At 36.7% G+C, this 25,952-nt stretch overlaps 2 protein-coding genes across 3 annotated transcripts; both read left to right on the forward strand.

Annotated features, from left to right (window-relative positions):
- The first annotated feature begins 546 nt into the window (after positions 1-546).
- Positions 547-5,950, forward strand: LOC110941938 (probable serine/threonine-protein kinase At1g54610). Of its 2 annotated transcripts, XM_022183632.2 has the most exons (7): positions 547-1,093; positions 1,640-1,924; positions 2,954-3,271; positions 3,957-4,184; positions 4,769-4,869; positions 4,963-5,086; positions 5,415-5,950. In XM_022183632.2, the coding sequence occupies exons 1-7, from the start codon at positions 803-805 to the stop codon at positions 5,757-5,759; spliced, it is 1,692 nt and encodes a 563-aa protein (XP_022039324.1). In that variant the 5' UTR covers positions 547-802; the 3' UTR covers positions 5,760-5,950. The 2 variants fall into 2 exon arrangements, with proteins under 2 accessions (XP_022039324.1, XP_022039325.1); XM_022183633.2 differs by lacking the exon at positions 3,957-4,184.
- A 5,625-nt stretch (positions 5,951-11,575) lies between these two features.
- On the forward strand, positions 11,576-16,573 carry LOC110943988. The gene is made up of 3 exons (XM_035990026.1): positions 11,576-11,590; positions 11,682-11,751; positions 11,832-16,573. The coding sequence occupies exons 1-3, from the start codon at positions 11,576-11,578 to the stop codon at positions 16,571-16,573; spliced, it is 4,827 nt and encodes a 1,608-aa protein (XP_035845919.1).
- The last annotated feature ends 9,379 nt before the right edge of the window (positions 16,574-25,952 follow it).

Raw genomic sequence — 25,952 nt, forward strand, 5'->3', positions numbered from 1 at the left:
ACCATTTTTTTTCTCTTGTGATATTAATGATTTATTCAACGAACATAAATATAACTGGACCCGCCTTAAATAAGTTTATAATCTTGTGATATTAATGATTTATATACCTAAATAAGTTTATAATCTACATAAGTTTATAATTAACAAATTCAAAAAATTAATGCAAGTCTAGAAAAATTATATACCTAAATAAGTTTATAATCTACATAAGTTTATAATTAACAAATTCAAAAAATTAATGCAAGTCTAGAAAAATTATATATCTAAATAAGTTTATAATTAACAAATTCAAAAAACTTGATTTTGGACTGATCTAGCAACTTGAATCAAACCTCAGGGACTAATTTAGCAGTTTTACCCATTTATTAATGGAGGTTCTAACGGTGTTAATTTATTGGACTGAAATAGCAACTGAAACTAGGCTCAGGGACTGTTTTAGCAAAAAAAGTTGATTTTGGACTGATTTAGCAATTTGAGTCAACCCTCATGAATGATTTTAGCAGTTTACTATTTTAAATACAGTATTAGATTCACCCTCATACCCCCATAATAACTCCACACACTTCTACACACTCTCTCACTCTCACACACACATACTCTCTTTCTTCAACTAAACCCCACCCTTTTTCTGCACACTGCACACCTTTTTAACCCAAAAATCCAGTACAATTACCACCGTGGACCTTCACACCACCACCACTTCAAACCCCAACATTTAACACCCCCACCAACCCCACAACCACCAAGTCACCACACCCACCTGGTTTTAATGCTGTTAAACACCCTTCTTTCATCTTAAACAATGGGATGTGTGCTCTGCAAAAGAGCCACTCCAGATCACCCCTCAAACTCCCACAATGGACAACACCAATCTTCACTCACGCATAACGTCGAACACCTGGTGTCCGTCACCGCAGTTGACAGAATCCGCCACTCAATCGCCGAAGCTCCGCCGCCTGACCGCCGGAGACCGAAGCCGGCCTATAGTTTGAAGACCTCTCAAGGTTGGCCCGAATGGCTGTGTGACGTTGCTGGTGACGTCATCAAAGATTGGACCCCTCGTCGTGCTAATACTTTTGAGAAAATTGACAAGGTTAGTTAATCCTTGAATTTGTAAATTTTGTATTTTTTTACTAGTGGGATTTGCGGGAATTCGGTCGGTATCAGTTTTGGTTTGTTAAGACGGTGGAATGAATTTGGGCGTTATCAATTCGGTTCGTTACGAGAAAACCCAAAAAATACCTGTACCAATGACGGTTTTGGTTTGTCACGATACGGTACCGACACTCGCTAAAGCTAAAAAACATTGTATTTTTAATACAAACACGGGTTTCAAACAAACTTAATACCGGTATGTTTAGAGAAAAAATATTAAATATAATGGCGTATCCACTTTTTTTTATATATATATATAAGTTACTATAGAAAGAAATCAAGTTTTAAAGAAAGTAAATGGGTTAAAAAATTATATAAGAAATAGTAATCACTATTCACATACCATCATTTTTAATATAGATAATAATAATAATAGATAATAATAATAATAAAATAATAAATAAATATATATAATATAAAGTTGTTTAATTGTATAAATAAATATTTGAAGCAGTTTTATGATTGTTGAATTTGTTGGTTATAGATTGGGCAGGGGACGTATAGCAATGTATATAAAGCTAGGGATTTGATTACAGGAAAGATAGTTGCTTTGAAGAAGGTTAGGTTTGATAATTTAGAGCCTGAAAGTGTCAAGTTTATGGCTAGAGAGATTCTTATATTAAAGAAGTTGAATCATCCCAATATTATTAAGCTTCAAGGCTTGGTTACTTCAAGAATGTCTTCTAGTCTTTACCTTGTCTTTGAATACATGGAGCATGATCTTTCCGGTCTTCAAGCTGTTCAAGGTGTCAAATTTACCGAGCCCCAGGTAACTTTCAAACCCATATTTTATACCGGTACACTATTCGGCGTTGACGTGTCATACGGGCTGTATGACATGGTGTACGAGGGCTGAATCATACGTCACGTATGATGTTTTAACGGACATAGAAATGACTAACGTGACCACTTTCTCGTATGACTTTTTTTTCGCCATGTCATATGGCCTGTATGAAGTTTTAATTGATTAAGAAATGACTGATGTGACCACTTACTCGTATGAGTGTTTCTTTAGGAACACATAATAATAATAATTATCCGATTAAGAATTTAAGATAGATATGGACTTAAATTTAGTTAAATGATTTTTGGCCCCACATATCATTGATTATAACTGACCTTATTTTGGTATTCATATTGATTGTTATAATACAGTTGTTTTTGTCTTATTCTTTCTGGCTTGTATGGTTGTACTTGCCTCATGTTTGTGTTCATTGTGCTTTCATACATTGTTGTTTTCTGGTTTTGTCCATAAGATGATATCCAAAAATATGTTTTTGTTGTTTTCTTAAGGTTCCAATGGCTGAGAATACTGTCGAATATTTGCTTTATGTTGTTTTGCTTTAAATTGCATCAACGTATTGTTACCACACGATTAGGAGATTCGCTTGATTCTAGATAAACTGGCAAAACGGACTGACGGGTCGGATTGGGCGGGGTAACGGGTCAGAACAGGTTGTTTGTAAATGACATTTTGGTCCGGGTCAAAACGGGTTTTTTACAAAAATGGGTATAGGTTGAAACGGGTCGTTTTACAAAATGATCATTACTACAAAGTGCAAACCATAGGGACCATATGCGCACTTCTGGAAAGCTAGGGACCAAATCCAAAATTTTGGTAAACCACAAGGACTATCCGTGTACTTTACTCTTTAACGTTTTTATATGTGTTGTATATATTCCTAGATTTTTGCAGAGTCCAAAAACGTTCATATCATTTTCGTATCATCTAAAAGGTAGAAAAAAATAAACATGCTTTTTAAGTTTTACGTGTCTGAAATAGTAATCACGTGGGCAGGTCAAGTGCTATATAAAACAACTACTTTCCGGGCTTGAGCATTGTCACGAGAATGGTGTGTTACACCGTGACATTAAGGGCTCAAATTTACTGATCGACAATGATGGTATTCTGAAGATAGCCGATTTTGGGTTGGCTTCTTTTTATAATCCACAACATAAGCAACCAATGACTAGTCGTGTCGTTACCCTCTGGTACCGACCCCCGGAGCTACTTCTCGGTGCCACTTATTATGGTGTCGGTGTTGACCTGTGGAGTGCTGGCTGCATTTTGGCTGAGCTTCTTGCCGGGAAACCAATATTGCCCGGTCGGACAGAGGTAAAAATACAAATAACCTTGTAGTTTGATTACATTATTCAGATTAAAGAAGAGTAAAATGCCATTTTCGTCCCTGAGGTTTGGCCAGTTTTGCGACTTTCGTCGTCCAAATGTTTGTTTTTCCGCATCTGGATCCAAAAGGTTTGGAATCTTGCCATTTCATCTAGCTCGTTAACTCTATCCATTTTTCTCCGTTGAGTCAGGGGTATTTTCGTACACAAAGTGAAAAAGACCAAATTGACCTTTATTGAATACTTGTACATTATGCTAAATGCTTGTACATAAAGTGAAAAAGACCGAAATGCCCTTTAAGTTAACAAAAAAGACGGAAATACCCCTGACTTAACAGTGAAAAATGGATTGAGTTAACGAGCCGGATGAAAATGGCAAGATGTCAAACCTTTTGGATCCAGATGCGGAAAAACAAATCTTTGGACGAAAGTCGCAAAACTCGCCAAACCTCTAGGACGAAAATGGCATTTTACTCTATTTTCTAGAAAATGGATAAAATGTGTTTGCGGGTCCAGTCCAGCACGAGCTGGTGCGTCTTGAGCGGTGCTAAAATGAACCATTTCAATCCTAACCCTTTTTTGACTTACGATCAAAACGCAACCCCCTTGCCCATCCTTCCGCATGTAGAAGATGAGTTGAATAGTGACCAGTCGATCTGGATTTATAACTTCAGGTTGAACAACTGCACAAGATATTCAAATTATGCGGCTCTCCATCAGATGAATATTGGAAGAGATACCGGTTGCCAAACGCAACTCTTTTCAAGCCACAACATCCGTACAAGCGTTGTTTAACGGAAACGTTCAAAGACTTTCCACCTTCTTCTCTCCCTTTACTAGAAAATCTTCTTGCAATTGATCCTAAAGACCGTGGCTCTGCCACATCCGCCCTCAATTGCAATGTGAGTAACCTCCTGTCTTTGCTTTCCTTATGTATCGGTTCACCCTACACTTTCAAGTTTTTTCACTTTAAACCCTCAAACTTTTAACATGAAACATTATTAACCCTCATCTTTAAGTAAGTTACACATTCACTTCTAACTTTTGGTAATTGACAACTTTGACCTTCCAACCTTTTCTACTTAATAACTTGACACCTCCTTTTGTTTAAATTACTTTTGCTACTTTACGCCACAACGTGCGACACATTATCATACTTTTTTTTAATCTATGCCTAACTACGTTAATGTCTAAATTACTTTTACTACTTTACACCACAATGTCCAAGACTTACTCTTTTTTTATCTATGTATAAAGACGTTAATGTCACCAACGTAACATGTTTAACAAAGTAAAAAACACGTAATGTCACGTGCGCACACTTCACGTTAATGTCATCATCGTTACACGTGAAACGAAGTCACAAACGCGACGTTGCCGCCGCAACGCGCGACCCGGGTCAAAATTCTAGTTTATAAAAACAAATAAGACTTGCAATTTGTATATAAGGGAATCCATTGAACTCTTACTTTCTCTTTGTGTGCAGTTCTTCACCACCGAACCTTACGCGTGTGAACCATCGGAATTACCAAAATATCCTCCCAGCAAAGAAATAGATGTCAAATTGAGAGAGGAAGAAGCTAGAAGGTTGTTACGTTGTATATATTTTTTAATCTTGCTTAATGTTTACTGCTCGTTTCTCCGAAATTCGACGCAAAATTCATTATTATATTTCCACAGGCAAAGACGTTTAAGCGGTAAATCTCATGCTGCTGACGGTAATAGAAGAACAAGACCGCGTGAACGCGTTAGCCGTGCGGTTCCAGCTCCAGAAGCCAATGCAGAGATCCAATCCAACTTAGATGTAAGTGAAACATCTATGTTTTATGTTATTAGTTACAAACACTTATAACTGTTATTAAAGTTGAAAAATCGTCTCATTTGATTTTAGAAAGTCAAATACGCCCTTTTCTTGGACATCGACAGTATTTTGCATGATAGCACCATTAAATTTACAAATGAATATCGAAAACGATATTTTTACAATAATAGTCTTTATCTTTGAATAAAAACAATTTAGGTGGTTGTATCATGTATGCATTGCATCTAGACTTTTGACTTGTTTCAACCTTGTTGACCTTTTGGTTTACTACTTTCCAAAAAATAATCCGTTTCTTGATTATGATCTCCAGAGAAGAAGAGCTGTAACCGAAGCAACCGCCAAAAGCAAGAGCGAGAAATTTCCACCACCACATCAAGATGCAGCTCTCGGGTATCCAACATATAACGGCAGGCCCACATCTTTCGCAACAAATGATGACAATTCATTCGGGTCCTCAATTTTCGAGTCAAAGTCTTCAAGATCAGTCAAAGAACCGGGGACCATGGGCGGGTCTTCAAGGAGAAAAAAGGGCAAAAAAGAACTGTCACGTAAGTTCATCCGGTCCATCCTTCCGACCTCGGTTAGTCTATCAATGGATTTTGGGTTCAGAAGCAAAGAACCGGTTTCAGAGGTATATGGCAGTGAAAGGTTGTAGGTTGAGTTATTAGGAGATGGGTGATTTTGTTTCGGTTTTGGGCATTGGTTAAGGTCTTGAATGCCATTGTAATGGTACTGTTTTTGGTTGGGTCATTTTAGTTGTTAGTTGTATAATCCAAACACAAAAGGGGAAAACCAATGGACTCTTGTTCATAATTTGCAAAATGCAATTCCACTTCTCTTGTATTATGTGGTGTCAAAAGTGAAAGTGCACTAATTTTAACGTTATTTTACCAATTTCGTGAAAATAATGTTAAAAGAGGGGGATGGTTAATCATGCATCATGTGGTGGTGTTGATAGTCGAAAGACAAGGGAGTACATACACTAATTGGCATTTGTCTTAATTGCCGAGTGTTATGTGCCTTATATCCAAGGTTTAATGCAAAACTACTATCAAGCCGGGGGCTTCAATGGAAGCAGCCTCTCTATTTCTACGGAGTAGAGGTAAGGCTGTCTACATCTTACCCTCCTCAGACCCTACTTTATTTTTGCTATTAGTGAGATTTACTGGGTATGATGATGAATTCCACTTCTCTTGTAAAGTGTTATGAAAGTATTGCCATTTCATGCATTTGAAAACTATATACATATGGGGAGGTATAATGCATGTTGCTAATTGCTAAACCAATATGACCCTAATTTTGTTTTTAAATCTTAAAAGTTCAATATAAATGGTACAACTGTAAAAAAAAGGTTAAATTATTTCAGATGTAGCAATACCTATATTCATTCATATCAAACATAACAGATTTACCATATGATTCTAAAAAATCAATAAACATAAATGTTATGTCTTTTATAAAAAAGTTGGATATGATCTTCATCCGATAACTATTTCAATCCAAGGGTGGACGGTTGGGTCCAATGGCAAGGCATTTAAAGTTAAAGCAGAGCTCCCTTGGAACTTTTAACAAAAAAAAACTACTTCAATTCAAAAGTTTATTTTCTATCATCAACATTAATGTTTTGTACCTCAACTCAAGGGGCAATTTCATAGATACCTTTACAACGATGTTCTCCAAGAGTTATGAGGCGGACTCAAATAGTAGAAATCGGAAACCACACAGCACCCAGACAAGATATAAACTATTGTATTGAAAAAATTATTTTGGTCAACCCATATTGACGAAAAAATATAGTTTACTCGCAAGAGTTTGATGAACTATGTTTTAACAAAAATGTGAACATAAAAAAAGGAATGACCTCTTTAATCTCCAATGCTATTAGTAACTTAGTTTACTTATGAACTTACCATTGCATCAATCTTAACCATTAAAATCATTCGAGGGAAGGACGAAATAAAAAAAATTATTTACCAAATATTTATGTATGTACTGGTTCACTACTTAGCCTGCTCTTCACCAACGCGTGTGGTTCAAACAAGACTATTTTACTGTAGTCGAATGAGCCAGAGACACTGGTTTCACTCATATCCGTTTGTTTTACTTTTACTGATAAGCCAATCCTCTGAAGAAAAGTTCAAATTTATTTCTACTTAGACCATATGTAATGGGGCTTTATAAGGGCATGAAAGATTTTGATAATGCCCTTACACCATTACTCATGGGCATTATAGGGGCATGAAGAGTGAGGGGCATTTCTATAATAATGCCCAAAGAGAAGAAAAATAATGGAAAGTAATAAATAAAATGGGCATTAACCATTACACCTTTTTTAAAAGGGCATTATGATGATGATGTGGTGAAAAATGCCCCTTAGTGGGCATTAACCATTACCTATGGTCTTAGAGATATTCTCATCTTGTGCATTTATTTTTATATTAAAAAGTATGTTTGTATATATTTAAAATACACATTTGTAACCCCAACTCATTACATTTAATGTTAGGTTAAAAAATATGGGACAATTGCATATTTCTACTTAAAAAACTGCTTAATTGCGTATTTACCCAACTTAAAATTAAAATTACATATATCCCCTTCCTTAACTATTAAAATTGCATATATCCCCTTCCTTAACTAATATAATTGCAAATTTACCCATTTTGATTTATTAATCAAGTTATATAACGACTTTTTTTACCCATAGTTTTACTAAAACTTAAAAAAATACAAATTTATTCGTTTTTACTAGTCTTTGTGGATTTTTAACAATTCTTTAAATAAATACATATTTATTCATTTTTACTATTTTTACTAAAACTTAAACACTGAAATAAACCGTTAAACTAGTAAAATACCATCTATGCACCAAAAGTCGATTAGATCTCTAGACATTCTAAACTTGGCTCTTGAAGCACCAAACAATGGTTTAGATCATCAAGAACGGAATACACACGAAGAACAAGAATGGCCGTCGCTTGCCGAAAAAACCCACTCCGCCGGCTTGACCACCTCGTTTTAGCGGTTTTCTGGTCCGATCGTGGGCAAAGTGTCCGGCCGGCTCACTGCAGAAAGGTTTCAAGACCTAGAACCGGATCGGTTTGGGGAGCGGTCGCCGGTTCGACCTGTCAGACCGGCCGATCCGGGTTTTAAAACATTGGAATAATGGTTTCGGTGGGGTGGTGGTGGCATCATATGGTGGTGGTGGTGGCACATGGTGGTGGTAGGTGAAGGCTTAGAGAGAGAGATAGAGAAAAATCTATATATAAATGGGTTTTTGTTATATATATAATTAATGGGTAGGGAGAGTGTACATTAATTCAAAAGTGTGAGAAGTGTGAAAAGTATATTATAACACTATATATAACACCATATAAACACCGTATAACACTATGTAACACCATATAACACTATATAACACTATGTAACACTATATAACACTGTATAACAATATATAACATTATACATCTATCATAGACATGCTATCAAACAAAATATAGTGTTATATTTGTTATATAGTGTTATATGGTGTTACATAGTGTTATACAGTGTTTATATGGTGTTATATAGTGTTATATATAGTATTATAATACACTTCTCACACTTCTGAAATAATGTACATGATCCTCTACCTATACTTATAATTATTTTTTTTTAATTTGGTTTTGTTTTATTCATTGAAATATATTAAATAAACGGGCAAAAAGACTAAAATACTCTTAGGAAACCAAAGTTAACAAAAAAATCTAACTTGGTTAGGGCTAAAGGACAAAACGTGTATGATTTTGAAACGTTTAGTACAAAACTCGTCAACTTTTATGCTAAAAGGGAGGTACCTTACCACCATACTATTTCCACCGAGAAAAATATATCCACCATTTGCAAATGCATATTACAAATGAGAGGATTACATCAGTCTTTTTAGTTTTTTTTCGAGTCTAGGTCCTCTATAGGAACTTTAGCCTAGCAGTACAAAATTGTAAGTCCATATATCTTCAACCGGATATCACAACCACAATTAAAAGTACGGAAAACTAAAGAAAGTGATGAACAAGAACAAGAAATCGCTTGTATTAAGGATTGCACACAAGCTCTAGGCTTGTCTGGTACAATATGTCGATCAAGAACAATAACAACAACAAGACCTAACTCGCCTCCCTAGCTCTCTCTAATGCGTAAACCCTAATAATGAACTAAAAAAAACATTATATAGGGTCCACACATAACTCGGCCCACATGGCCTAACCCAAGCCCACTAGAAAACCAAGTCCAATAACCTATAAGTGTATTTGATAAAGACAAGCGTAAACCTACTCAATTTTATGGCCTTACAAAAAAATGTTAGATAAGGGCTTGCTTTTCCCAGTAATTAGAGCTCAATATTCGCGGTAGAAATATATATGCAGTCAAGTTGGAGAATAAAAAGTGTGTGAGTTGACGTTTCAACAATTAAAGAAAAAATTCACTACCCTTGAGCAACTTTTAATTAGTAGGTACGTGAGTCAAGCCATAACTTAATGATTTCGAAATATAATAAGAGTGTTGTTTAAAAAAAAAAGCTACTCAAAATAATCGACACGAAAGCTACTCAAATTAACATGCTCTAGAAAATGAACTTTCGTTCTAAGGCTGCACGGTGTGGGAGCCCGGCTGGATCGTCCTCCACCGGCGCCGGTCCTCTCTCCATGTCGCCCCCCCCCCCCCCAAGCGGTGTCCTCACCGTCCACCTGCGGACATTTCCGACAGGCCACAAAAAGACAAAAACAACCCCTCTCTCACACACCAATTTCCATACCTTCATCCTCTCTGCCCCATCCTCACACCCATCCTACGTGACGCCTACGTGACAAATCATCCTCCAAAGAAGGACCATCACCATACCGCATACCCTAACAAATTAATTTTTCCTTTTACAATATTCCCCTGCAATTTACGAAAAGTAAAAGCAGTAAAAGCTTCGCCAATAGACAGTCATTGAAAATTAAAAGGAAAATAGTATTTTATTTTAAAAAGAGTTAAATCCATTTTAGTCTCTGTGGTTTGGGTCATTTTACCAGTTTAGTTCAAAGATTTCATTTGTCGTCTGTTGGTCCAAAAATGTTTCACCGTTGCCATTTTAGTCCACTGGGTTAACTTCATCCATTTTTCTGTTAATGAGAAGGGCAATTCGGTCATTTTATATGGCCAAATCGCCCTTCTAGTTAACAGAATTACATATAAAATAATCGAATTGCTCTTCTCGTTAACAGAAAAGATGGATAATGTTAACCCAGTGGACTAAAATGACAATGGTGAAACCTTTTTGGACTCACAGGAAAAAAAAAAACATTTAGACTAAACTGACAAAATGACTTAAACCATAGGAACTAAAATGACATTTAACTCATTTGAAAATGAATCAAACTAAAAAGGAGTATAGAATAAATACTAGAGAAAATACAACCACCTACCATAATCACAAGCTAGAATCAAGGAAACCTATCAGTCTTACTTATATTTGACTATAATTGACGATAATTGACGAAGACGAAGAGTCCATCAACGTAACTTTTTTAATCTTAATCTTCTTCCACACTAACTTCTTCTCTCTCTTACAGTTGTTATATATAACGTCATTGATTCATTAGCTTCATCAAGCATCACTGCGAAGTGATTAACTGTTTGTTATACTTACAAATTGTGCATTTGCGTAGTGTATTTGTTCATCTCCACAACTATGGCGGCCAAGGAGCATGTGGAAGAGATACGGAGGACGAAGTTTTCAATAGGCGGAGAACCGAACCCGTTAACGGAAGATCTTCATCAGGCTGTCAAGAATCTCTCTGCTGAACTTTACGCAAAAGATGTCCACTTTTTGATGGAGCTTATTCAGGTTTTCATTTCATTTATTAATCTGTAAATTTAATCTGTAAATTTGAGGATGGTCGCTTAATGTTCATGTTGTTTAATCATCGATAGTGATTTGCAATACTTAAAAAAAAGTTATGGGCATATAATTTGAGTGATTTGAAGTTGTCGAAGTAAAAACTTAGTTACGCAGTGAAACTTATAATTTCTGTAAATTTAAGTATGATCATAAATTGGTTGAACAATTCTTTACAGAATGCCGAAGATAATGAGTATCCGGAAGGAGTGGATCCGTCACTGGAGTTTGTGATTACGTCAAAGGATATAACAAACACTGGTGCTCCAGCGACTCTGTTAGTTTTCAACAATGAGAAAGGGTTTTCACGTAAAAATGTTGAATCTATATGTAGTGTTGGACGGTCTACAAAGAAAGGTCTTCGTAAACGTGGTTATATTGGCGAGAAAGGTACTTCTCTTTTATTTCCATTGGTTATTCATTCCTTAGTATAATATATAACGTACTCCTCTTCCTAGCCAAATTTATGTTATGCTGAATAGCTTGCATTTGTGATTGTTGATTTTGTTTACCCAACGTATTTTTTATACGTCACTGCATATTTTTATATGTTCGTCGTGAGAGTATATAAGATGAAATCTAAAAAAAATAGGTTCTGTTTTGAACTGTGAAATAAATTATATAACATATCATCTAATTTGTGCATGTGTGTAGGCCTGCAACTTGGTTGGGTTGGGTGGTTTTGGGTTAGCCGTGTGTCCGTGCAGGCAATCAGAAATAAGCTGTTGTTTTCTATCATATTTTTATAAATATTATGCATATCATTTAGTGCTTTTTCTGATACATTGTCTACTTTTTCATCAGGTATTGGCTTCAAGAGTGTTTTTTTGATAACATCTCAACCTTACATCTTCAGTAACGGCTACAAGATAAGGTTTAACGAAAAACCATGCCAACAGTGTAATGTTGGTTATATTGTTCCTGAATGGGTTGAGGATTCAACTCTATCTGCCATTCAAAGAGTATATGGTTCATCTAAGGCTCTACCAACCACCACCCTGGTGTTACCGTTAAAGTCAGAGAAGGTCAAACCAGTGAAGGATCAACTCTCAAGCATCCATCCTGAAGTTCTTTTATTTCTTGCAAAGATAAAGCGGCTTTCAGTTAGGGAGGACAATGAGGATCCTAAGCTAAACACGGTGAGTGCAATATCAATCTCCAGTGAGAAAAACTTTGTTACGATAAAGAGCATGGATGCTGAATCGTACACACTGCATCTTACCGCTGATGTTTCTGGCAACGAAGACGACACAGAGTGTGGCTACTACATGTGGAAACAAAGGTTTCCCGTTAAGAAAGAGAACAAAGTTGACGTCCGATCAGAAGTCGAGGAGTGGGTTATTACATTGGCTTTCCCAAATGGGAAAAGACTCAAACGAGGTGCAAGCATGCCTGGCATCTATTCCTTTTTACCAACCGAGACGGTTACAAATTTTCCGTTTATAATCCAAGCAGATTTTCTCTTGGCTTCATCAAGGGAAAATATCCTGTGGGACAACAAATGGAATCAGGGAATTCTTGATTGTGTGCCTATTGCCTTTTTGAATTCATTTACCTCGTTGATCAAGTCTTCTGAAACTGCTCCTATTTCTAGTCTTCCTAATCAGTTTAGGTTCTTACCTATCAAAGAATCCTCTCACGCAAAGCTGAATCATGTGCGGGATGCAATTAAGGCCAAACTAATGAACGAGACTATTGTTCCATGTGAGTCATACACGGGGCAAAAGTTATTTCGTAAACCCAATGAAGTTGGTAGGCTGAAGCCTGCATTTTGGAGCATACTGAACAATGCAAAGAGCCAAGGCGTTAGTTTTTCTAATATATCATCGCATGGGGCCTATATACTCACCTTTTCTTTTGATCAAGTGAAGTACAACTCCATTTTGGAGTTCTTGGAAATCCAGGCGGTAGATAATGAATGGTATGGCAAATGCATTGCTGGTTCTAATCTTGTAAGGGACGTTTTGGAGGAACTTTATATGCAGCTTTTGGTGTTCATAGCCGATAATTGGGGGTCCTTGTTTTACAAGACTAACATCAAGAACATACCACTCATAAAGTATGTCGGGACGGATGGCAAAGTGAATTTGTTCTCAATCAATGTTTGTGCAAACAAGCTGCTTGCTGCTGATTCTGATCACATCTCCTGGTTGATTAACTGGAACACAGAATTTCACTGTTCTAATGGTAAATTCTTTCTGCCTACTGTTACGCGAGAAGCTATAGGATCGTGTTTGAAGAAGTATACTATAATAAAATGGCTCATGGAGGAGGTGAAGGTTAAATTCATCAGCGTTAACGAATATGCTGGTGATCTTATTTCTTCACTCAAAACCGACCGCAAGCTTGCTGTTACATATGCTCATTTCCTCTACCACTCTGGAAAGAAGACTTACTTGATGGAGTATCAAATTCAAAGTCTGTGTGCTAAAATGCCAATTGTTGATAACTATGGGCAAGTAACTATAAGAAGAGATGGGGTTCTTGTACCTGCTAAAGGTAGCAAATGGGTAGAGCTTATCGGCTCTAATCCATGGAGGCAAATTAATTTTGTAGAGCTTGGAGAAGATTACACGCGGTCTGTTACATATTTTGGTAATTATGTATCAGGGGAAGACCTTGTTTCATTTATGAGAACTTATGTTGGAGCTGCTGATGTTCCTTTTCTGTCTCCCCCTAATGCTGCTGTTCCTACTCTGTCGTCGCCCTTGACAAAAACAAATGCATTCTTGCTTCTACGCTGGCTTAATTTTTTGAGAAAAAAGAATGCTCATCTACCAGAAAGATTTTTGTCATCTATTAAAAATGGTTCCTGGTTAAAAATCTCTTTAAGCGGTTTTCCCGGCAGCAGGCCACCCTCAGAGTCATTCATGCTTGAAGCTACCAGCGGGAGTATTTTACAGCACGGATCAGTTCTAGTTGATATTCCGTTGCTAGATGTAAAATTTTATGGCGATGAGATAAGAAATTACAAAGAAGAGTTAAAAACAGTTGGTGTGCGATTTGAGGATAAAGAAGCTTGCGAATTCATTGGTGAGCGTCTCATGTCTCTTGCTGCATCTTCAAAGCTTACCAGAGACAATGTTGCTTCAATATTGAAATTTATTCGGTATTTGGGAGCACATTATATCCCTAGTACGGAACTTGTTAACCGAATCAAACAAGGAAAATGGGTTAGAACTTCTCAAGGAGACAAGACCCCAAACAACTCTGTTTTGTTCAGTCATGAATGGAATGCTGCTTCACAATTAAGTAACATTCCATTCATCGATAGAGATTACTATGGAGAAGTACTTTCTTTCAAGGAAGAATTAAAACAGTTGGGCGTGATGGTGAAGTTTGATGAGAGTCGTTACCAGCTTGTGTCAGACAACGTCAAGTCCTCATCTTTGTTGAATTCTTTGTCTTCCGAAGCTATGTTACTGCTATTAAGGTGCATACAGAAATTATGTTCCTCAGATAAGTTGGTGCAAGCAGTGAAAAGCATTAAATGTGTCAAGACAAACTTGGGCTACAAATGTCCATCTGAATGCTTTTTCGTTAATTCAGAATCTGAATGGGGCTGTCTTTTACAAGTCTTTGGGACCTTCCCTATTCTTGATGTTAACTTCTATGGACGCTCGATCTTTTCAATGGAGAAAGAGCTAAAGAAAATCGGTGTTATGGTTGATTTCGAAGATGCTTCAAAAGAATTCACTCGCACTTTTAAACAACAGGCTTCAGCGTCTTCTATCCGAAAAGAAAATGTTTTTTCGTTTCTTGAATGCTTCAGAAAGTTGAAGAAAATGAAGGTCAAGCTTCCGGATAATCTCAAGAAGTGCTTACGCGAAGAGAAATGGCTTAAAACGAAACTTGGTGACTATAGATCACCGAATGCATGCATTCTTTTTGGTGCAGACTGGGAATCAATTACTCCAATATCAACACTTCCTTTCATTGATGACGGTAATAATTTCTACGGCAATGAGATCCATAATTATCAAGTGGAGCTTAATCTGTTAGGTGTAACTACCAAATTTAAAGATGGTGCCAAGTTTGTGGCTGCTGGGCTTTATTTACCTGAGTGTTCAAGTAGCATTACTCCTGCTAGCAGTTATGCATTGCTAGATTCTGTCAAAAGACTTAAAGAAAGTGCATCAGAGATTCCTACCAAGTTTTCTGAAAAACTGGCCCAGAAGAACTGGTTAAAAACACATTTCGGATACAAACGCCCGAACGAGTGTTTGCTTTTCTGTTCTGACTGGAATCCTTTCTTTAAACGTGAAGATGCTCCATTCATTGATGAACAGTTTTATGGATCTCGGATTGAATCCTACAGAGAGGAGCTCAGTCATTTAGGAGTGATAACAGGTGTTAACAAGGGATGCCAGGTGATTGCTAGTTATCTTAATTCACAGTCCAATTTTGAAAGAATTAATCGTTACTACAATTATTTGTCTGAGTTCAAATGGGAGCCTGCTGATGACGACGACAAAAAAATATGGCTACCAAGAGGAACCGATAATGGAGAGTGGGTGTCACCACAAGACTGTGTTCTTCATGACAAAAACAATCTGTTTAGTGGTCTTTTGTATGTGTTGGAGAAATACAAGTATGAGAGGAAAGTTCTTGGATTTTTTGCTGGCATTTTTAATGTGAAGGTCCATCCATCTGTTGATGATTACTGCAATCTATGGAAGAAATGGGAAGCTTCAGGAAATCTGATAACACATAAGGAATGTTGTGTTTCTTGGGAGTTTGTGGTTAAAAACTGGAACCCGGTGACTGAGAAAACGTTCAATAAAAGCTTTTCAAAACTCCCAGTATCATCACCTAGTTCTGATGGTATTTTTCTGTCAGACAAGCGTGACGTTTTCATAGGTGATGATCTTTTTCTAACAGACCTTTTCCAAAGTTGTTCTAGTCCCATATTTGTTTGGTATCCACAACCAAGCTCTAAAACTCTCACCCGAACCAAGCTTGTGGATATCTACAAAAAACTTGGTGTCCGTACCATATCTGAATCTGCACAGAAGACTTTATCTAATGTTGATCAAGTGAAACTGGAGCCCATTAGTTCAAAAGAAAAGTTTATGAAAAAAGGTTTGGTCAAGCTGATTTTGGGCTTTCTAGCTGATCCAAATCTCAATCTTGAGACAGAAAGGAGACATGAAGCTGTTAGTTGCATGTTGGGACTTGAAGCTTTCGAGACGGTTGATCCACTGATTGTGAAGTATGGTTTATCTCTATCTTGTGGAGACGTTGTGACTGTTGAAGCTAAGAGAATGATCCGTTGGGATAAACAGAACTCCAAACTTTTTATGCAGAAGAGGGAAGAAAGCGGTGGTCAGAAGAGTGTGATAGAACATGCTTGTCATTTTGGTGAAGTGATAGCTGAGGGGATGTTGTGGGAGAATGAAGAGGTTGTGTCACAGCTTTCGGAACTGATCAGATTGGGTTTTTTGGTCGAGTTTGATGAGGAAGCAATTGAGTTTCTCATGAAGATGAAGAATCTTCAAATATTTCTTGAGGATCATCACTATCTTTCTTCCATATTCTCGTCTTAATATATGGTATGTCATCTTTAACTTTTTTCCTTGGGTAAAAGAAATTTGTTTAAGGGTCCATTTAGGTCAACATGACTCACTTTTATAAAGCCTGCTAACCTTGAACGGATTCAAATGGGTCAGCATCAAACGCGACCATTGTTTGTCAACATGACTTACTTTCGGTACCACCTAAACCAAACTGATGCTTTGTAAAAATGGCCCGTTTGACCTATTCTTCCTGACCGGACAGTTTGTTTTGCCAGTCTTTAGTTTTCTTCTTCTAATTATGCCTGTTCTGTGTGTTGAAATTTGCACATGTGGTGTTTGAAATGCAGGAGTGATCTGATGGTAATGGTGGTGGCATGAAGCTGTCTCTATGCAATGTACTTTCTATGATGATATTATCTATGTTTTGTTTCAATCAATGTAATTCGAATGATACTTTTACCTTCTGAAGTATATGGTTTCTTATGGTCAAATGTGGTTTTAGTTTATAACTTACCATTTGAGAATTGCATCAATCATGGATTTTGAGTACTAAAGTTATGCGCATCAAGAGTTTGATTGCTAGTATCTTTTTTGTTGAAGTTTTGTTAACTTTGTTTCATACAAAATAGTTTAGTAAATCTTTTTGGTGCATACAATAAACAGTACAATCAAAATAGTTAACACAGTCATTTTATAGACAATATCAAGATTTGATATTTATTTTAATAGAAATTAGTATATTAATAAGAGATTAAATGTGTCACATTCTAAATATACATCTCAAAATTTTAACTTTGAAACAAATCCGGATAATTAATGCCTAAACTTTTTAAACTCTTAAAATGACCCTACTATTATGAATATATACTAGTGTGTAACTTATTAGGCTATGGGGTGTGGGGGTCATGGTTGAGACATAATTTGCCACCTAGGAACATAAATAGAAGGCTACACCACCCCCTTGATTGATCCACCATGGTTGGCATGGATTAAACCATGGAAACCATGGTCCTCCTTTCCATTTTTTAACAAATCATTTCCTTTTTTCTCTTTAGACAAAGATAAATTAAAATAAATAAGGGGTTAGTGGTTTGTGTCATGATCACACCCTTAGGATAGCGGTTTTGGATGGTGGATTAGAGGTGGGTTACATGGCATTAACATGGAGGGTCATGGTGGTCATAAGGGTCATGACCACACCCTATAGCCTTAGTAGTATTATGATCCTATAATAGAAGCTTTGATTTTTACACTCAATGAAAAGAGTACTCTTTTTAATATAGTTTAATCATGGTAATGTTATTTGTTTTGATTTATTTTCCCTCTATTAATTATCAAATATTATTCTCCTTCAATTTGCTTTCTTTTCATTGGTCTTTCTTCCACTCCATCTTTCTCTTTCTCTCTCACACACTATCTTTTTTTCTCGGTTCCCATCATTTCCCTTTTACCACCTTCAAAACCATCTCACAACTGCTGTTACTGTTGGGGCACAACCTCTATGATCTCACTTGGTTACCATACTCTCTTCCTCTTTCTCTTTCTAAATCTATTAATGTGTTTAACATCTTATTTTGGCTGAAAGGTGTTTTCCGACGGTAATGGTTGTGGGGGTTTTACGGAGATGGTGGCACCGTTAGTTGGTGAGAAGGAAGTGTATGTGTGTGTGTTTGGTTCGCCCAAAAATTAGAAACCCATGAGGTCCGATGTGATCCGGGTCATGCGGTGTGTGGTGGCGGGTGGCAATGATGATATGAAGATGAAGATCTCGGATGGAAGCCGTCACAGGAATTAGGAGAAGTTGGATAATATGTTATCGTTAAGATTAAGAAAAACAAGAAAATGCAGATGAAGATGGTGAAGAAAGAGTAGCAACAATATGAAGCTCCGGTTGTGGTGGAGATGCGGTTTGAGGAGATATGGTGGTGATGTAGAGTGTGTGGACAGATAGTGAGAGAGCGTGGTGAATGTGAAACCTTGAAAACCCAAGGTTTTTTGGTCTATTTTCTCCTTGACTTGATAGTGTCCAACTGTTTCATTACTTTGAAAAATAGTGGGCCGGTTTAGTAAAAAAAAGCGGTCTGTAACTAGAGATGGGCATAACCGGGTATTATTAATACCCGGAATCGGTTTCTACCCGTACCCGAGTACTAATACTAGTTAGGGGAACCGGGTTCTTTGAAGAACCGGGTTCGGGTTGAACCCGGGAAGTCGTCAATAAAACTAGAACCGATCTAATCAGTTACAGGTACTGTGGACCCAGTTCCGGGTACTGTTTGGAACCGGTTTTGTCAGGTTTTTCAAATCAAAAAGCTGCTACTTACTGTTGGAACCGGTTCCAACGGATATAATACCGTTGGAAACCAATTATATAATATAAAAATCGGTTTTTTTGTATATATACCCCATCTTCTCCATTCCCTTTCCTTACTACTACAAACATTCAACACTTCAATATTTGATTTCATATTTTCAAAGATACAATGGCATGAAATGATGAAGTTGTTATGGTTTTGGAAACCAAACGAAACCCGTCAATTTGGAAGCATTTCAATTTGTGTTTGATGACCGATAACCATGAGATGGCTAGGTGCAAAGGTTGCGGAAAGTTCATGCAAGCGGCTGCCAACTCGACGCTAAAGAAACACATCGACCACTATTGCCCCATCACCAAGGCGAAAATGAAAAGGGTGAAGGATCCGGGACCGGTTCTTCAAATGTTTAGTGTGTTTGATGTAACCCGCTTGTATTAGTTAAGTTTGGTGTGTTATGTTTAGTTATGTTTGGTGTGTTATGTTTAGTTATGTTTGGTGTGTTATGTTTGTTTAGTTATGATGTAACCATTTGAAATAAATATATGGTGTGTTTTAGTAACGGGTTTTAAAAAATAAATCACATTAAGTACTTAAACAAACATATTACCGGGTACAGTGGGACCGGGTACTGGAAGAACCGGGTACGGGTACTAACCAGGTACGGGTTAGGAACCGGGTACGACCCGTTTATTATTAAGAAATATGGAACCGGGTAAGAATTGCCGGGTATTTTGAACCCGGCACAGGTTCTTCTATACATCGGGTTGGAACTGGAATCGGGTTCGGGTCGGTTCTACGGGTTCGGGTTTAGAACCGGTTATTATGCCCATCTCTATCTGTAACACAAAAGCATTCTTAATGAGCATTTCTATTCGTCTGTTTGCTTAATTAACATTGATATTTATAAGATTTTTAATTTAATCTATTTTTTTAAATTTAATCTATTTGAATATTTATAGGCCCAAGCTATTCACACACGCCCCTTGGCTATTTACACACACTGAAACGCTGCACTTTGGTGTAAAATCAACAGACAAGGACTGATCCTGTCAGACCTTGTCTGTTGACCTGGTACCTAAGCGTTGCGCTTTGGCCAAAGCGCAACGTTTAGGTCTGACTATTTGTTTTTGGGGAAAAAGTGTGGTGGAAAAAATGGGGTGTTGGTTTGTTGTATTTAGTTGTGTTTTTTGTTGAAAAGTTGTAGATTTTTGTTTTATATTTATAAAACATATATAATTTAAAGTTGATTTATAACGGTCGTTTAACGTGAGTGTACCGGTTATAGTTGATTTAACACAGTCATTTATAAGATACGTTTCATTATGCCATTGTTTTTATAAATGTTAACCAATTTTATTTTGTTATATTACACGAAAGACTAAAGCTATTGATCCTCTGGCGGTGGGACGGTGGCAGTGGATGGGGCGGCAATCCCAAATGATCATGGATCTGCATGAGCGTCTCTATGATCCACGTCTGCTGTCGGTCAACATGTCGGAGGCGCCGATCGAAGTCCCGAGCCACCGCCTGCGCAGCAGGAGGCAGGTCTGCAATGACGTGCTATGGGTACTGGAACAACCTCCTCCTCCCTCGTGTTGGAAGGGATCATTTTATCATACGAGGCAGAAATAGCGGTTCCCTCGTAAGAATCTAGAACAACGAATGGACTCCTCAGAGTATTCATCCAAAAGGTAGTTGCTAAAACACGACATTGTATTTTGAAGAAACGCTACTAAAACAACAAAACACACAAAAGAATGAAACACGGTTCGCGATTTCGAATTTCGAAAATGAGACTAAATGCATGGCTGCCTCTTAAAAGCACCAGAAATTGGGGTCGAAAAGCCGCGCTTTGGCCAAAGCGTGGCGTTTAGGGTCACGCGTGACATTCTGCAACCTCGTACAGAATATAACCTCGTATCACTGTCACACCACCTTTTGTCTGCAAAAAGAACCCTAAACGCCGCGCTTTAGCCAAAGCGCGACTCTTTGGGGGGTGTGGAAATAAGGACAGAGTGTGTGAATATCATGATCCTATTTATATGAGAAAATCTCAGTAAAAGAAAACTTATTCATGTGACGACTAACTGATCAAAAGATTAACAACACGATTACAATGCTAATAATTAATTATGTAACGGTGAACGAGGTGGAGCGGGGAATTGGTGCAGGGTAGTGGTTTGCCGCGCGGTGAATGTGCCGCCTTCCCTGAATTATCGCTCGGTGAAGAAGATGTGCGGGGACTACTCACTGCATGTGGGGAAGAGAGAGAGGGGGTAGTGGTGGGCCCCACCCTCTTTCAACCAATCATGCATTTAAAAAAGATGGTTTGGGTGAAACCACCCCTTATGTTTTTGGGGCAAGAGTGATGTATGAGAGTGGAATTGACATGGCACATCATTTGGGTAGGCGGAAATTTCCCCCCATTTCATGAGGGGTGCACCATCTTTACGCTAAGACCTTTCGTAGTGGGGCTTTATATCACGCCGGAATCCGTCATAACGCCCGGCTACACCGTTACGGCCGGCGCTATGGGGTAATTTTTTTGCCCTCTCGCGACTAAAATCACGACGTGATCATTCCTTCCCCACTCACACACATATACATACATACATATATAACCCCATTACACACTCAAGTTATATAAAGCGCCATGAAGTCCCTCTCTTATGCGTTTCGCCACTTGTCGCATAACGTCCCACAAAGGGCTTTATAACTACACATGACCTAAAAATAAGATAGTATTATATATATAGAGGCCGGTTAACGTACAATACCACTTGTCCAACATTACATATGCGATATTCTCAGCCGTAGGATCTTCAATCCATCAAACCAATTTAAATCATTAAATCAATCATATTAATGTATTCAAATCTTGAAAAAAGGTTAAAATCGTCATTACGATATCTTAATCTCTGTAACTGACGGACATTGGAATCTTATATTCAAAATCGTATTAGAAAATCCAACCATTAATAAAAAATCGATCCATAAATCAAATACAACAACGTAAGATTCTTATTCACCAACCTCCTTCTTCGATTTCATATCTGCTGATTTTGGAAGTCCTGAACTGAAACAACATCGATAGACCGTCTATCGAAGAAGATAATGCAGGATGAAAATTATACTATGCGAAATACATATTGAACGTGCGAAAAACCATTGAAAACAAAAAGAAAGGTTTTGTTTTTTTATAGTGTGCGAATTCTTGTTTTATACACATGCGATTTTAAAAAAGGTAATAAAGTTTAAGATTTCTTATAGTGTGCGAATTCTTGTTTTATACACATGCGATTTTAGAAAAAGGTAATAATGTTTGAGATTTCTTATAGTGTGCGAATTCTTGATTTAAACACATGCGATTTTAAAAAGTGATCTTCTCTGTGGTTTCTTAAAGTGTGTGAATTCGTTTTCGAAAAACATGCGATTTTGAAAAAAAATGCTGCTAATGATTTCATTGTTCAACGATGATTAAAATGCAAAAACAAAAATTATGAATTGATAATTAAAATAAATATAAATTAACTATTTTATATAAAAATGAATTTAATACCGATGTGACTGTAATGTGACTTGTAATGATCAATTTTACCATAAATACTACTGAACTTACCACCCTACCTACATAATAAATTTACTATTTTAATATAAAATACCCAGGGATAACTACCTTCCATATTAAGACACTGAAAACAAACAAACACAAAACACACCCAAAAAATGTCATCTGAAGATTCAGAACAAATAAAAAACTTTGCAATAAAGGAACTATTGTCAACTCGCACGTTGACAGAAATAAGCACCATTGTCACCTCTTCTCATTTGATTCTTGATGTGCAGGGGAAGATTCTTGAAGAAATCAAGAAAAATCAAGAGATGTGGGAGAGACTACTTGAAGAACCACCATCAAGCTTCAGAGACGCAGCTTTGGATCACATAAAGGAACAGTGTCGAGCTGATGACTTAGCCTTCTCTTTCCTGAAAGATGCTATAAACACTGTGAAAGAGAATATGGAGTTCAACTCGGCTAAATGTGACAAAATCTTTGCTTCAAGTAACTAGATTTCTATTTAATCGTTTAATGGTTTTAGTTGTGTTAACAATAACAGCTACTTTATATTTATGTTTTTTGTACAAGTTTTGAAAACATCTTATGCTTCATTATTATATAAATCGCATGAATGATTTAGACATCTTTGTCAAAAAAAAAAAAAAAAAAAAACAAGATAACTCAAAATCGCATGTAATAAAATGAAATCGCATGTTAAACTACTTATATACTGATGCATATAAAATCGCATGTTTACATAATAAATCGCATGTTTCTCGTATAAAATCGCATGTACAGTTAAAAAGTTTAATCTTCCTCATCTGAAACCTCCTCCCACTCATCTTCTTCAGTGCCATCATGTCACACCCCGATATTTCCACGTATTACCGGTGGGCCCGGTGGGGAGTATCGTGACGTAGTTGATATCATCATAGTCAAACAACACAATTTAAATCCACAGCGGAAGCAAAAGATAATTATATTACAATCGAATGAGAATATCAAAGTATTACAAACGGTATGTAAAAGATCCACAGGCGGATCAAATAAAAGAAAACTGTTCAACAGACTTTAGGCATCTAGAACTTGCAAGATTCCCTATTAACGCCCTGAGCTCCCAGCCAATTACGTACAGTCCTTGTCACTTTACCTTTTTGGAAAATACGTCAGTTTACACTGGTAAACACAATTTAACCGACTTATTTTGGAAATGTTTAATAAAATTGATTTGAATGCACAAGGCACAAAATTTCTTTTATAACTTGGGACAATTTTATTAATAAAAATCTTGTATCTGATTTACATGTTTGTCCAACATTTAGGGCCGGTGATTATACAAACCGATCAAGATTAATAGACACACCACAAATATAACCTCACAAGAAGACACCCTTACGAGTGAGTATATCTTTTACATATGCAACATGAGGTGTTATGCCTACACCTTGTGCTTAAGTTGTGGCCATTCACTTTTTAAATGAGCCAAGGATATCCAAGACACGGTCATTAACCCCTAATGTTATTTGTTATCAAGCAATACAGATTAAAACATGATTATGCAATTTAATCATCTCCGATTAAAAGGTTTCTACACCCGACCAAGCGGTATATTTATAATATCGTATCCCAAGCCCGTATAAGGGAAAATAAGTTAAAAGTATTTACCTGAGCTAGCAATGCAATTTATACTCAGCCGTATATCCTAATCAGCAAGCACAAGTACCTTTACTGGGGCTCTTAATCTGGAACGAAGGTTTTTATTAACTTATTAGATTCCTAACGGGTCTTATTTAAGTTGAAACTTAGACCGGTTAGTTTTAAGGAAGGGTTTACGGTTCAAAACGCAAGATTAAGCGCAGACCGGATTAGAATGTGATTTAGACCCGACAAGTTTGGGGACTTGTATAATATGGGTAAACTAAACATATTCTGGATTTTGAAGTGAAAGTGATAAGGTTTGACCCGTTTCGGTTAATTTATGCAAACTAGTTACATAAACCGTACCGAACGCGAAAATGCATAATGGGTAACCAAATGAGTCATATACAGGTTTCCTAAGTTAATATGCTTTAAATATGATGTGATATCGGTAAGATACCTTCCGTTATGCCCAAAACGAATTTAACTCAAACTATGCCCCGTAGGGGTATTTTGGTCATTTTAAAGGTTATAAAAGAGTTTAAACATTAATCTGAGTTACAGGTCTGATATAATCAGTAAAAATACTTAATTTAATAAGTTATAACAGTAGGGTATTACATATATGTGAAATTTATCATTTATAACCAAACTATGCACCGTAGGGACATTTTGGTAATTTCACATAAGCCTAAAAGGTCAAAACTAGAAATCTGAGTTTAAAACTTTTGCTTACTGTTAAAATATAAAATTTTACTGAAAATATCAGTAGGCGTCAAACCTTATATGTTCAAAATAGTTTTAATACATACTATGCGTTTAAAACGCGTAAAAAGACGGTTTTAAGCGATTTCCTGGTTTTATAAGAAAAGCTGATATTTTTATCATTCCAGAAAGTATAAAATATTTTATTTATCATATAAAATCAGTAGCAAAAGGTTTGGGGTCAAAATGTTTCGTAAAACTCAATTTATATGCCAAAAGGGCAAAACCAGCAATTACCGAATCAAGCCTAGAACCCTATGTTATGCTCAGCCTAAAAATAAATGAAAATCTTCAAAAATCCCAAAATATTATTTTATGTCAGTAAGTAAAAAGCTTGGTATCAAAAATTGGGTTTAGATAGGCTTTATGCTACGCCGTTTAATTAATAAAAAGCTTTCTATTTACGCTATTGAGCATAACTCCTAATCTAGACCTCAAACTGATGTCAAATTTTAAGAACAAGTTTATGAATCAGTAATAAAGATTATTGTCCTCTCACATTTTCAAAATTCTTTTTTTAGGGTCAAAAGGGCATAACGGTCAATAATTAGGCATATAACGGAAACATGTAAATGAATAGGAAAATTAAGGATCCAAGTTGTATAACTTCAGAGGGTTATACTAACCTATAAAATGGCCCTAAAGGAATCCTAAGGAATATCTAAACTAAGCTAAATCGAGTCAGAACTGGAAGTCAAAGCAAAAGTCAACTTTTGCGACTTTCGGTTCCGAACCGAGCCTATACTTAGAATTGTCGGGTTGAATCATGCTTACGCATGTTCAACTAATATTTACCAAGTTATTAAAGTGAGAAAACTGATTTTATGGCTTTTAAATTAATAGTTATGGATTTTATTTAAAAAAATAACCCGTTTGACTTTTATTTGACCCGACAATTAAACTAAGTAAACGTCGTAATTAGGAGGTGCCCTTTTAAGGGTTTAACACCTACCTAATTACGGTCACGTAGCCATGTTTGTTGTGAATCATGGCTCAACCGTTTATAAGTCAAAGCGTTTATCGAAACGCTTGACTTTTCGGCTATAACCGCTAAATAATTAAACTAAGCACGAAAGGGGACTTACAAAGGGTCCAAGCAAGGAGGTTTTGATCCTAAATTCTCAGGTATGAAGAG

This window comes from Helianthus annuus, chromosome 5, assembly GCF_002127325.2.
Source record: "Helianthus annuus cultivar XRQ/B chromosome 5, HanXRQr2.0-SUNRISE, whole genome shotgun sequence".
Lineage (NCBI taxonomy): Eukaryota > Viridiplantae > Streptophyta > Magnoliopsida > Asterales > Asteraceae > Helianthus > Helianthus annuus.